The sequence below is a fragment of the Adiantum capillus-veneris genome, chromosome 30 (assembly GCF_014529385.1).
Source record: "Adiantum capillus-veneris isolate H3 chromosome 30, ASM1452938v2, whole genome shotgun sequence".
Taxonomy (NCBI): domain Eukaryota; kingdom Viridiplantae; phylum Streptophyta; class Polypodiopsida; order Polypodiales; family Pteridaceae; genus Adiantum; species Adiantum capillus-veneris.
In genome coordinates this window covers 114,297,485-114,310,063 of record NC_140960.1, presented here as the reverse complement: position 1 = coordinate 114,310,063, position 12,579 = coordinate 114,297,485, and the positions used below count along the sequence as shown (strand labels likewise).

At 43.7% G+C, this 12,579-nt stretch overlaps 2 protein-coding genes across 2 annotated transcripts in view; one reads left to right on the top strand and one right to left on the bottom strand.

Moving 5' to 3' along the window:
• Nucleotides 1-1,993: 1,993 nt before the first annotated feature.
• LOC147418636 (UDP-glycosyltransferase 76E11-like) lies at nt 1,994-3,375 on the bottom strand. Its single transcript, XM_086507342.1, has 2 exons — nt 3,112-3,375; nt 1,994-2,944 (listed from the first exon to the last, which is right to left on the bottom strand). Exon 2 carries the CDS (start codon nt 2,928-2,930, stop codon nt 2,031-2,033), a length of 900 nt encoding a protein of 299 aa, XP_086363468.1. The 5' UTR covers nt 2,931-2,944; nt 3,112-3,375; the 3' UTR covers nt 1,994-2,030.
• Nucleotides 3,376-3,470: 95 nt separating this feature from the next.
• LOC147418635 (UDP-glycosyltransferase 76C2-like) overlaps nt 3,471-12,579 on the top strand; it is a 37,409-nt gene continuing 28,300 nt past the window's right edge. Inside the window, exon 1 of the mRNA XM_086507341.1 lies at nt 3,471-3,533. Coding sequence (XP_086363467.1) covers nt 3,476-3,533 — 58 coding nt within the window. The 5' untranslated portion in view covers nt 3,471-3,475. The remainder of the gene's footprint in view (nt 3,534-12,579) is intronic.

Here is a 12,579-nt window from a genome sequence, read left to right as displayed (position 1 = left end):
CGACGAGCTGCTTTATCACGTCGTTGCCAATCCGTATAGGCAACATTCCAATCTTTCAAATATAGGTCCTTCAGTGATAAGCACGTTATCATTATCCGTATCAACAGGCTGAGGCGGACAAACACGATTTCCAAGAACAACATCGGAGAGTTCATCGCCTTCAAGAATTAACAACATCTTTGCTTTCCAGCCTGGAAAACCTTGACCTTGGAAAGGAGGAACAGAACGCTGGCCAGAAGGAAAGCCGTTGACGAGAATATTCATAGCCATATCTTGTTGCGAGAAGACGTATAAGATAAGATCGCAGAATTTGCACACCATATATGGTGAAGGCCGCAATTGAGAATGAGAGAGATATGAGGACTGTGTTCTGTCAACGATAAACGTAAGAAGGATGCTCAAGGAACTTCCAAAGATGTGAGAGACGTCACCCAAAAAGGGCAGGGTAAAGGAGACGTTAATAATAAAAGAGTCCTCAAAATAGAGTGGCGTGAGACGCAAGATTGACGGCCACAATATGAATAGAAAAATGCTAAATCTTCTCGAAAAAGTTAACGCCAAAATAAGAAAAACGATCGCGGACGCTTCACGAAGAAGTAGGACGAAGAAAGCTGCGTCAAGCTCAATTGCAGTAAAAACAGCATAACTTTCTGCTGCGAACTCCGATTGACGCAAACCTAGAACTCAAATCGAAGAGCTCGAGGAGACGAACAAGTTTTGGATGAAAAGTGCCGTTGCGCTACGCTCCATTGCGCTTTTCCCCGTTTCTCCAAATTTTGAGCAGAACAGCAAGAAAAATTGAGATGAAGTTCAGGGTGTCATCAACAAGAAAACGTAATCAACGATTAGATTGATTAGCAATAAACGTCACACAAAACACTAATCATATTCTTTTTAACACAAAACAACCACAATTAACAAGAATCAATGCTCAAAAATAAAATTTGTAGCAATTTTTGAATCTTACATGCAAATCGCATACACATACTGTTTTGTCACCATGAATTGAATCGACGCATGATCGTTACTGCTCTGATACCATGTTGAGATGTAGAGAGAAAGAGAGAGAGACGAGACAAGAGACACACCATATACGCTCCCAAAGACTGATTCATATTGAGGACAAGATACAAATATATAGGTGAGACCAAGTTGAGTAGAGTGAGCCATATATAGCTCCAACATATATCATATTTGTACCATATACTTCGTCCAAGAGCCCTTACAATATGATGCTTTCTCTTGTTTAGAAGGAGTCCAAAATCTTGAAAGAGGATGGAAACATTAGTATTCTCTATCTAAGTGAGATTTCACACTTGCTTTTGAGGAAAAAACTCTTCTTTACGCAAGGAGTAATGTTTAAATATCAATTCTAGCGGTCAACATACGATGGCTACTACAAACAAAATCCTTAGAGGCTACAAGCCTAAGGGTAAGGATCTATCCTAGCAACATAGAGGCCACCTAACAAAGGAAGTTCACACATGGAAAGTGATCATATACATACAAGGCGAGGCCTAGTTACATAGGGAGTTGGTTGGGTGGAACTTGAGTGTGCATCTCCACCTCTTTCATTACCTTTCCCCTTGCTTGGCAATGAGGAATCTTTTAGAACCAAAAACATCTCTTTGGGGTAAGAAAGTTCTCAATGATCCAATAAAACATTGTAGTTAATAAAACATTTTCTACATGTATTGTAGATTATCACAAAAATAGGCACTTTTGTTTGATACATTTGTCCTTAAAACCTGTCAGCAAGCAATCAAGTTTGAAAAACAATGGCAACCAAAAAAAATTAGTGATGGTGGCCAATTTTTTTTCAAATTCTTAGTCTAGTAAATATTATGTGTCAAGCTCTTTGTTGATAGAGAGTAGATAATGACTATTTAAAAAGAAAGAACTTTGACTTCGAACAACACTATTTAATAATGAATAACCAATTTACCATCCAAAATAAGACACCTTGCTCCACACTTTGATTCAATGATTGAAGTAGGGCTCAAACATTTCCGGATGCATAGCCTCAAAGTTTAATTCAATGATTGAACAAGGGCTTGAACATTTTTGAATGCATACCCTCCTGATAAGTAATTTTGATCACACACTTGTTTCAATACTAGGGCATTTTTATGAAGAATATGTCCTTCTTTTTCCCCCATTAGTGCTCGTATGGCCCTCTCTACCTCTTCTCTATCAACCAATCCACTCTCTTTGCTCTTTCTTAGACGAAGTCCAACTTTCCACTCTTCCACAATGAGCTTGGCATCCATGAATTGATCAACAAAATATGGAAAACAAATCATAGGTATGCCCCTGCTTATAGCTTCCAGAGTAGAGTTCCATCCACAATGGGTAAGGAAACCATGTATGGAGCAGTGTGAAAGGACTTTCACTTGGGGAGCCCACGATACAACATAGCCTCTACCACAACTTTTTGATAGCAATTGCTCTGGAAAAGTGGTGAATACAGCATCATTTATAAGATTTGGACGAAAAACCCAAAGGAAACGTTGTTGACTAGAAAGAAGACCAGCTATAAGTTCCTCAAATTGAGCTAAGGAAATGGAGGCAAGGCTACCAAAGGAGATGAAAAGAACAGATGAGCAAGGTTGTTGATCCAACCATAGTAAACATGCATCATCCTCCTCTAGTAAGCTTGTGCTAGCTTCTTTCTCAAGTGGCTCTACTAGTGGTCCAACGGCATACAATGGTGCTTTCATGTTCACCTTGAGGGCATTTCCTTCTATCTCTTCGAAGCTATTAACTACAAATGCATGGGCTTTGTTTTTTGTTTCCTGCAATGCTTGACATGTAAACGTGTACATAAAGAAATCTTCACCAAAGTTGTCCATGAGATCATCAACTTTGAGAGTAGGTAGGCCTTGGAGTCCCTCTTTGAACACATTTTCTCTCAAAAGCTCTCTTTGCATTGACACCTTCGTGACTGCACCATAATATCATTATGTGAATGTTTACGTGGTTAGCCAAAAATTGTTTCTTTTAATACGTGCAACCAAAAACCTTGACAACGTTTGAATGGTAAGACGAGAGAGAGAGAGAGAGAGAGAGACCTTTGAATGGAAAGACGAGAAGAGAGAGAGAGAGAGAGACCTTCTTCCAAAGAGAACCCTCCTTCAAGGAGATGGTGGAAATGGAGAATGATGCTGTGGCTAAAGGGAATGAGAGCGATTCGCGGCAGTTGAAGCTTGTCGGCAAGCTGCTGAGTGGCTGCAGTTACGAAGAGGTCGGAGATGAGGCAAGTGATGGGCGGGTGTTGCTGTTGAAGACGCAACAAGAGCTGCTCGATCTGAGGAGCCAGGGTCTGGACGCCCTCAAAGAAGCCTTGCAGCAATATGGCGGCAGGGAAGAGCACGGAGGTAGGAACAGGGAAAGGCGAGCTCTGCGAATGTCAAGCTTTGGAGATTGATCAGCAGGGGAGGACTCCACGTCATGGGGGCAGCAGCGGGAGCAGGAGATGGCTCTTGATGGGCAGCAGGGGAGGACTCTGCTGCTGCCGCTTCTTCATGGTGAAGGTGAATGTCGAGGAAGGTGATGGTGAAGGCGTGGTCGGCGGCCAAACGCTTGCACAAGCGCATGAGCGGGTTGATGTGGCCCTGCCCCGGCAATGGCACTGCTAACGCATGATGCTGCCTGCATTTCGTATCCTTCATAGCTTGCCTGCCTCTCTTCCCCCATTCTTCTTCACTAAATAAATGAGGATCCTCCTTAGCATACGTAGCTCCGCCTGAGTTTTTGCCGTCCGGGTCCTCTAAGGTTGGTTTCAACGAAGGCAACGTATAGCTACCTCGTTGAAACATACCTGGGTCTAGAACCCCAAAACTCAATTAGTTTCCCTTCAAGATACCCCCGAATCTTGGAAATTCAATCGAAAAAGGCTTGAAGCCCCAAATTAGTGCATCTCCGGCTATAGAGAAACCACAGAGAGAGAGAGAGAGAGAGAGAGAGAGAGAGAGAGAGAGAGACTCTGCTCCTGCTCCCACAAGCGCACCCGCACCAATCATGGCAATGGCGGCTGCCTGCTCCATCATCAGTGCTCTAGCATTGCCATGTTGCTTCCTTTCCCTCATTGCGCGGGCCAAGGACCACCACAGGTGAATGCCGCCTCAGATACTCCCCCTATCCTGTTGTGCTTTGTTGGCCGTTGATTCCGCCCTTGTCAGCTATCCACAGATACCGTTTATCCTTCCAACTGGGTATTCGCGTTTCAAACCGATTGTCTCATGTTCATCGCCTGCTGCTTCTGAACAACCTTTTTGCCTCGCATAATTCCCTACCATTGTGCATCTCTTGCCATATCCCTCTTTGCAGCCCTTGTTGTGCAGATCTCTTCAACATCGTTGTCCTAGCTGCACACGAGAGCTCCTACCATGCAAGGCGAAAAGGAAATATCCCTCTTTGCCCTCACATTGTGCAAAAATATGCATCGCATCTCATCTCGGCACTCATCTGTTTGCTGCTTTGCGACATATTTCACACATCAATTGCACTTTTCGATAGCGCCGCCCACATTCCAAAAACATCTCTCCCCATTCACGATCATAGCTGGCATGTCCCTCTCTCTCTCTCTCTCTCTCTCTCTCTCTCACACACACACACACACACACACACACACACACACACACACAAAGTACCTCTTTGACACATTGGTGACACCGGTGCTTCTTTATGGAGTGGAGGTGTGGGGTGGTCACTGGTAGCATCGGGAATTCTACTTGGAAAGAGTTTGAGAATGTTCAAAAGAGTTTTCTCACCAACTTTCTCCAAGTCAAGACAGAAACACCTTACATGCTCCTACTTCTTGAGTCCGGATCGCTTCCCATTGAGGTTTTGGGCATGCAAAGGGTTGTGGAGTACATGCTTAAGACACAATGTAGCCCTTTGTATCGACTTCCTAGAATCGTATATGAAGCAAGTCAAAAGGTCCAAAAGACATGCAAGAGCAAAATACTAAGTTCGGGTGGATGCTTGACATCAAGAAATGGTTTGGAAGATGGGATGCATGTCACTTGGTCAAGGATGCGGCGATCAACTCCCAAGTTAATGAGGCCTTCTTACAACACCAATGTATCACGGCTTGGGAGAAATCCGGAGGTTCTCACTTCAGCCATTACACCAGACACATTGTCCCAAACTACGAATCTCTCTCTCTTCTCTCTGAACGAGGTAACCGAACCCATTCTTACATCCTTGAGCCCATTGCCTCCATTCGTCTTAGCTTCCATTCTCTACGCTGCGAGACAGGACGTTGGGGCACTGGCGAGGAGTCTCATCGACTTTGCACCTTATGCCCTCGTCAAGTGGCGAGAGAGTGAGTACCACACACTACTTGAGTGCTCAGCTTTTGACAACATTACGTCCTCTTTTCCCCATATATTCAGCCATGAGCTCTCCCTAAATCCAATTCCCCCGGATATCTCCTCACCCCCCCACGTGTCTCCTCGCTCACCCCTGTGCTTGCCTCCTTTGACTTGCTCCTTGTCCGACCTGCCTCCCGTGCACTGGCTGCCCAGCTGCTGCGCGTCAAGAACCTGTGTGAAAGAGAGTGAAACACTCTCCAACCTGGTGGCAGTCCTAGAGAGGGAGAGAGAGAGGTGTGGCCCGACCTCAGGACTAAGTGGCACGGGTGCTCAAGGTGGGATCTGAAGAGCACGTGCGAGAGCGTGTGTGTGTGCAGCAATGGAGAAGAGAGGAGACACAGGTTTGGATGGACTCCAAACACAATAGTGTTAGGGTTATGAGTCCTTATTCTTTTATGTAGAATGAATGGTTAGTGTTAGTTCCCGATAGTCTCCAATCGCCCAACACTTAAGCGTGGCACATTGGGCTTTACCACCCCAACAACCTCCCACTTAAAGGACAATGCGCCTTTAAGCTGGGTGACAATGTATATATATATACAATATAGATAGACAATGACCATGATCATCTACCCGATGCCCATGAGTGCCAAACAATGTGCAAACCGCTCTGAAGGTAAGCCCTTTGTTAAAAGATCATCAGGGTTTTCAATGGTGTGAATCTTGGCAAGCTGCAATTGCTTGTCCTCAAGCACCTCACGATGAAGTGATACTTCACATCCACATGCTTTGTCTTTGCATGAAACACTGGATTCTTTGCCAATTGTACAACACTTTGGCTATCACAATGTAACACAGGCATCTCAACATTGATTCCCAAGTCTCCCAGCCGACCAAGCCATATAGCTTCCTTGCAAGCTTCTGAAGCTGCAACATATTCATCCTTTGTAGTAGAAAGGTAACACAATCTTGCAAACAAGATCGCCATGAAACTGCACCTCCAGTGAATTCAAAAACATAGCCTGAAGTGGACCTTCTCTTGTCCAAGTCTCCTGCATAATCTGCATCTGTGTAACCAGTTACACATGCTTCCTTTCTTCCAAAGCAAATGCACATGTCTTTTGTTCCATTCAAATATCGCATAACTCCTTTCACTGCCTCCCAATGTTTCTTTCCTGGATTTGACATATATCTACTAACAAATCCCACTGTAAAAGCAATATCAGGATGTGTAGCAATCATAGATACATCAAACTCCCAACTGTAGATGATTAAGGCACTTGTGCCATTTCAGCCTTTTCCTCTTCAGACTTAGGGCAATCATTTTTTGAAAGTTTCACATATGGAGGCAATGGAGTACTCAATGCCTTCTCCTTCTCCATATTGAAATGCTTGAGCACTTTATCAATGTACTCATATTGAGACAAATAGACCAATTTCTTGCATCTATCTCGCTTAATGCGCATGCCAAAGGATATGGCTTGCTTCACCCATGTCTTTCATTTCAAATTTTGCATGTAACTCTGACTTCAAGGCTGAAATCTCATCCCTGCATTTCTTGCCAATTAACATATCATCCAGATAAAGGACCAAAATCAGAAAACTACCATCGTTACTCTCTTAGTGTAGAGGCAATGGTCCATATTGCTACGTTTGTAGCCTTGAGAGAGCATGAACGAGTAGAATTCATGATACCACTCCTTTGATGATTGTTTTAGATCATAAAGAGTCTTTTCTAATTGACACACCAAGTATTCATTGCCCTTCTCAACAAAACCTTCTGGCTACTGCGTATAAACTTCTTCTTGAAGATCACCATGCAAGAACGCCGTCTTTGCATCCATCTAGTCAAGTTCCATGTCATCTTTAGCAACCAACGCAAGTACACACCACAGAGTAGTCATCTTGACAACCAGAGAAAAGATCTCATCAAAGTCAATACCCTACTGCTGCTTAAATCCTTTTAGCAACAAGTCGTGCCTTGTACTTGGGTTTATTATCATGAGGTGTAATTTTTTGCTTGTACACCCATTTGCATGGTAATGCCTTTAAGCAACCGAACCAACTTCCAAGTTTGATTCTTATGCAACAAGTCCATTTCTGATTGCATAGCTTTCTCCCACTTTGCCTTGTCATCCATTGACATGGCTTCCTTATAGCAGGAAGGCTCTCCGCAATCTGTCAACATAATGTAGTCCAATGAGGGAGTAAATCTATCAGGAGGCCTTGAAACTCTTGTAGACCTTCTAATAACTGCTTGAGCCGGTTGTCCCTTAGCAACATCTGGTACTGCAGGAGGATTCTGTACTTGTTGTCTGACATTAGGCACTTCAGCCCTATTGTGGACAATTCCATCTTCTTGGAAGATAACTCTCCTGACCTCCATTGTATGCACAGGCTTCTTATGCATCTTTTATTCATTGAAGTATACGTCATTACTGCGAACTATCTTTTTAGATTCAGGATCCCATAACCGAAATCCCATGTCGCCAGGATTGCCATAGCCAAGAAATATACATTTCTTTGACTTAGGAGCCAACTTGCTTCGAAACTCCTTCCCAGAGCCCCACTTTGGCGACTCCGACTCCCTTTAGCCTTGTCGCATTTCAACTCCCATGAGCTCTTAAACCAAGGCCACAAAAGGTATCTGATGTCGCACTGTCCACAATCGATGCTGACTCCTTGCAGTAGTACCTTGCTAATCAGGAATCTGATTAACGAGCGGTCGACTTGTGCTAGATCCACATGGTACATAATATCACCAAGAACCTTGGCAAGGCCGAAACGATGCCAAATGGCACATCCTCCATTGCAGCCAAGTGGGCTCAGACCCGGCCCTCAGGAAATCTTCTAACGGCCATAACTTGCCATCCAGAGCTCTGATTTGCGATCCGAGAAGACATGCATGCTCCACAACTCGAGCTCTACACACGTATGCACTAACATCAGCCTAGGCTATTGGGGTATAAAGCCCAATGTGGTCGCCCAGGTAAGTGGACGGGCCGCCAGGTATGTACACTTTTCATTTTGTAAAAACCTAATAAGAACTCACTATGCTCTACACATTACAGTAGAGCGAGTTCACCATATTGTCGTGCTCTTCTTCTCGCACTCTCACTCTCTCGCGTCGCACTTCCGCTCGTACTCCTTCAACTGGTATCAGAGCTCAGATCGAGGCTCGGGACAGCATTTGCAGGTAGCCAGAGTCACCTGCTCAGATTGGAGTGAGATTCGACAGGCGAAGACACGGCCCCAAATCTTGTGGGAGAACTCGTAGGGCCTGGTGTTCTCAAAATTTCATTATGAGGTCATCTCGGCCACCATTCGGCTTCGACAAAGTTCTGCGCAGCCATTTTCGACTACGTGGTCTCGGCGGGTGCAGATCCGACTTTTCAAATTTGGGGTTTCGGCCTACGACTGCAGGTGCTGAGGATATCTGCACTTCCAAAGTGCTCATTTATGGTTGTCTACACAACGAAGGACGGCTCACAGTTCTTGGAGGCGTGTCACATACGACATGGACGCACCTACACACAGACTGTAGGCGACATCCACTAGTTCATCAGGTAGCTTGTGTTTGCTGCTTGATATTCCAGATTTCATCCTAACATTGCAGGTACGTCTTCCACATGGGATGTATTGTCAGAGATGATGTATGTCTGTTGAGGGTTTGCAGGCTGTGAGTCTCGCAGCAAACAACCGCCGCAGCGGTTACAGCATACAGTGGGAAATTTGTGGATGTATGACTTTGTGGGAAGTCTATGTACTATTAGATTTACTGCAGGCTTTGTTGAGGGTCGAGTGAGGTTTTATTGAGCTGGGGGATTCTTGAATTTTGAGATCCTTTCGGTGATACAGGTCTTGGAGCGATCCCTCGAGCACCCTTAGATAGGCAGCTAGGATGTATTGACTGTGAGTTAGACAGTTGGGATTGCATCTTTTCTTTATTTCCGTTGAGGCATTGTCGCAGTCTATGCTTACAGGACAATGATAGGATAGTGAGAGACAGTACAGGTGCAGGACAGGTTTACCCACAGCTTACAGTGTTAGAGAGACAGTGGTTTTTTTTTTGAGCTGTTTTTGAGTACACCAGAGCCATTTTACAAAGGAGACTCTGCCGAAATTTCTTCAAAATTTGAAGCTTTCTTGGTTCATTTGACAGGTTGATATTGGTTTAGAGCTCAGTTTACAGGGGAAACTCTGCCGAATTTTTCCTAGGAAAGTAAACTACTGTGAAGTGTAGCTATGGCTGGATCACAGGACACTGCTCTTTACAATATCAAGAAGCTGGATGGAACCAATTCCCCATTGTGGAAGAAGCAGATTTGGCACGTGTTGGTACAAAAGAAGGAGATAAAACCTATAAAGCTCAAGGGGATAAAACCACAAGATATGGACAAAGATGAATGGAGCGAAATGGATGAATTGGCACTTTCTACCATTATGCTCACTTTGGCAGAAAGCGTTTACTTCAATGTAGCAGACGAGATGTCGGCTTATGAAGCATGGACAAAGCTGAGTGATCATTATGAGAAGCAGAGTGCAGCTTCACAGGTATACTGGCTTAAGAAGCTTGTTGACTTGAAGATGAAAGAAGGGACACCTATGTCCAATCATCTGAATGAATTCAACACCATCTACAGTCAGTTGTCAGCTCAAGGTGTCAAGTTCGATGAACCTGTTAATCACATTGCTGAAAAGTTGGGACACTTTTCGCACAGCTTTGAGTAATTCTACACCTCCAGATGGTTTGACCATAGCAGGTGTAGAAGGCAATCTTCTTACTGAAGAAACCAACAGAAAGACAATGGACAAAGGCAAAGGAACAGCCTTAGTTGTCAGGGGAAGGACCAAAGAAAAGTACAAAGGTGGAAAGAGGGATCAGTCTCGTAGCAAGTCCCGCAGTGCTAAAGGCAAGAGTGACATAGAATGCTACCATAGTGGCAAGAAGGGTCACATGAAAAGAGACTGCAGAGAATGGAAAGCAGAAAAAGGCAAAGAGAAAGCTGAAGACCATGGTGAGAAGAACAAGTCCTCAGTGAAGATTCAAGAAATAAATGTGACAAACATTGTTGGAGAGGATGACAGTCTAGTGTCAGGAGATATCTACTTCCTGCTTCTATGCTTATGTGGCTGCTATGTTTGCTTACCATACAGACAATGTTCACAGAATTCAAAATCATTAAATGACAAGCCAGGCAAATAACCAGAACGAGACAAGATTTCCATTCCCTTCTTGGACATATGTCCTAACCGGCTATGCCACAAAGAAACATTCGGCTGCTCGGTTTTAGATACATTTGATACATAAATCATGTAAAGTCCTCCAGACTGTACTCCATGTGCTACTGTCATAGAACCCTTGGATATCTTCCACATGTTCTGTCCAAAAGTGGTGACGTAGCTAGCATCATCAAGTAAACATGTGCTGATCAAGCTCTTTGTAATTGCGGGAACATGTCTCACATTCTTCAGCGTGAAAGAAGAGCCATTCTGAAACTTCAATTGAACATCTCCAACACCTAAGATCTCACATGTCTGCCCATTTCCTAGCCGAAAATTATCTTTAGTGGTCACATAAGAGGTAAACCACTCCTTGTTTGGAGACACATGAAGTGATGCTCCTGAGTCTATAATCCAGTCACTCAGTGCATTTCCATCAGATGTTGTAAGAAGAGCTGAGTCCATTGTATTCTTCAAGAAGATACACAGTTTGCACTTGTTCATAGTGATTTGTGTGGACCTATGCCTAACCTATCTGTAGGGGAGCTTCTTACTTTATGACATTTATAGATGATTACTCGAGGAAAGTATGGGTTTACTTTCTCAAGAATAAGGATGAATCGTTTAGTGTTTTCAAAACGTTTGTGACACTTGTGGAGAATCAGAGTGGCAAGAAGCTTAAATGCTTACGTACTGACAATGGTGGAGAGTATGTTTCAAAGGCCTTTCAGGACTTTTGTGAGTCAAAAGGTATAAAACGTGAACTTACTGCTCCTTACAATCCTCCTCAAAATGGTGTTGCTGAGAGGATGAATAGGACCATACAAGAGAAGGTCAGAAGTATGTTGTCTAATGCACAGCTGCCAAATGGGTTTTGGGCTGAAGCTGTATCAATAGCTATTCATCTTATAAATAGATCTCCTAGCAAGGTTTTGCAGAAGGATTCAGTGGAAGAGATGGTATGGTCAGGCAAAATGCCCTCATACAAGCATCTCAGAGTCTTTGGCTATGAGGCATATACTCATGTTCCAAAGGAATTTAGGAACAAACTTGAGCCAAAAGAGTAGAAAGTGCATCTTTCTAGGCTATGGTAATTCTGGTGAGATGGGGTACAGACTTTGGGATCCCGAATCTAGAAAGGTTATCAGCAGCAATGATGTTCACTTTAATGAAGCCAAATATCATTCTAAACCAGAGAGGATTGAGGAGATTAGAAGAGTTGTCTTCCAAGAAGATGGACCTGCACGTGCAAGAAAAAATGTCAGGGCTCAAGAGGAGCAAGGACATGATAGAGTGGAACCACAGGTTGTGGCTGAGCCTGAGCCACCTATTTTGCGTAGATCTGGACGTATCACGTGATCTCCTGATAGGTTTGTTCCATCTATGAACTATGTCATGTTGACTGATTGCAATGAGCCTTCATGTTACAAGGAAGCAGTGCAAATGAAGGACTCTGGGAATTGGCAATTGGCCATGCAGTCAGAGATGAAAACTCTGCGTAAAAACCAGACATGGAAGCTAGTTAAATTACCACAGGGCAAAAAGGCTCTACCTTGTAAATGGGTTTACAGGTATAAGATCACCACTAATGATAGTCAACCAAAGTACAAAGCAAGGCTTGTTGCCAAGGGCTTTAAGCAAGAACAAGGCATTGACTCTGATGAAGTCTTCTCTCCAGTGGTCAAGATGACTACATTGAGATGCTTTCTTGTATTGGTTGCCATATTAGATTTGGTGTTGCACCAAATGGATGTCAAGACAGCGTTCTTGCATGGTGATTTAGATGTGGTAATTTACATGCAGCAGCCAGAAGGGTTTGTTGAGAAAGGCAAGGAAGATTTGGTATGCCAGTTGTTAAAGAGTCTTTATGGCTTAAAACAATCACCGAGGGCATGGTACCATAAGTTCCACAAGTTTATGCTTTCTCAAGGCTACAAACGTAATGAGTTTGATGACTGTCTATATACAAAGAAGGATACGGATGGCAGTTGGCTGATCCTTATTTTGTATGTGGATGACATGTTGATTGCTGGCAAGC

Excerpts from the sequence above, each read along its gene's own strand:
- LOC147418636 (XM_086507342.1), bottom strand. The coding sequence starts at position 2,930 with ATGCAAAGAGAGCTTTTGAGAGAAAATGTGTTCAAAGAGGGACTCCAA.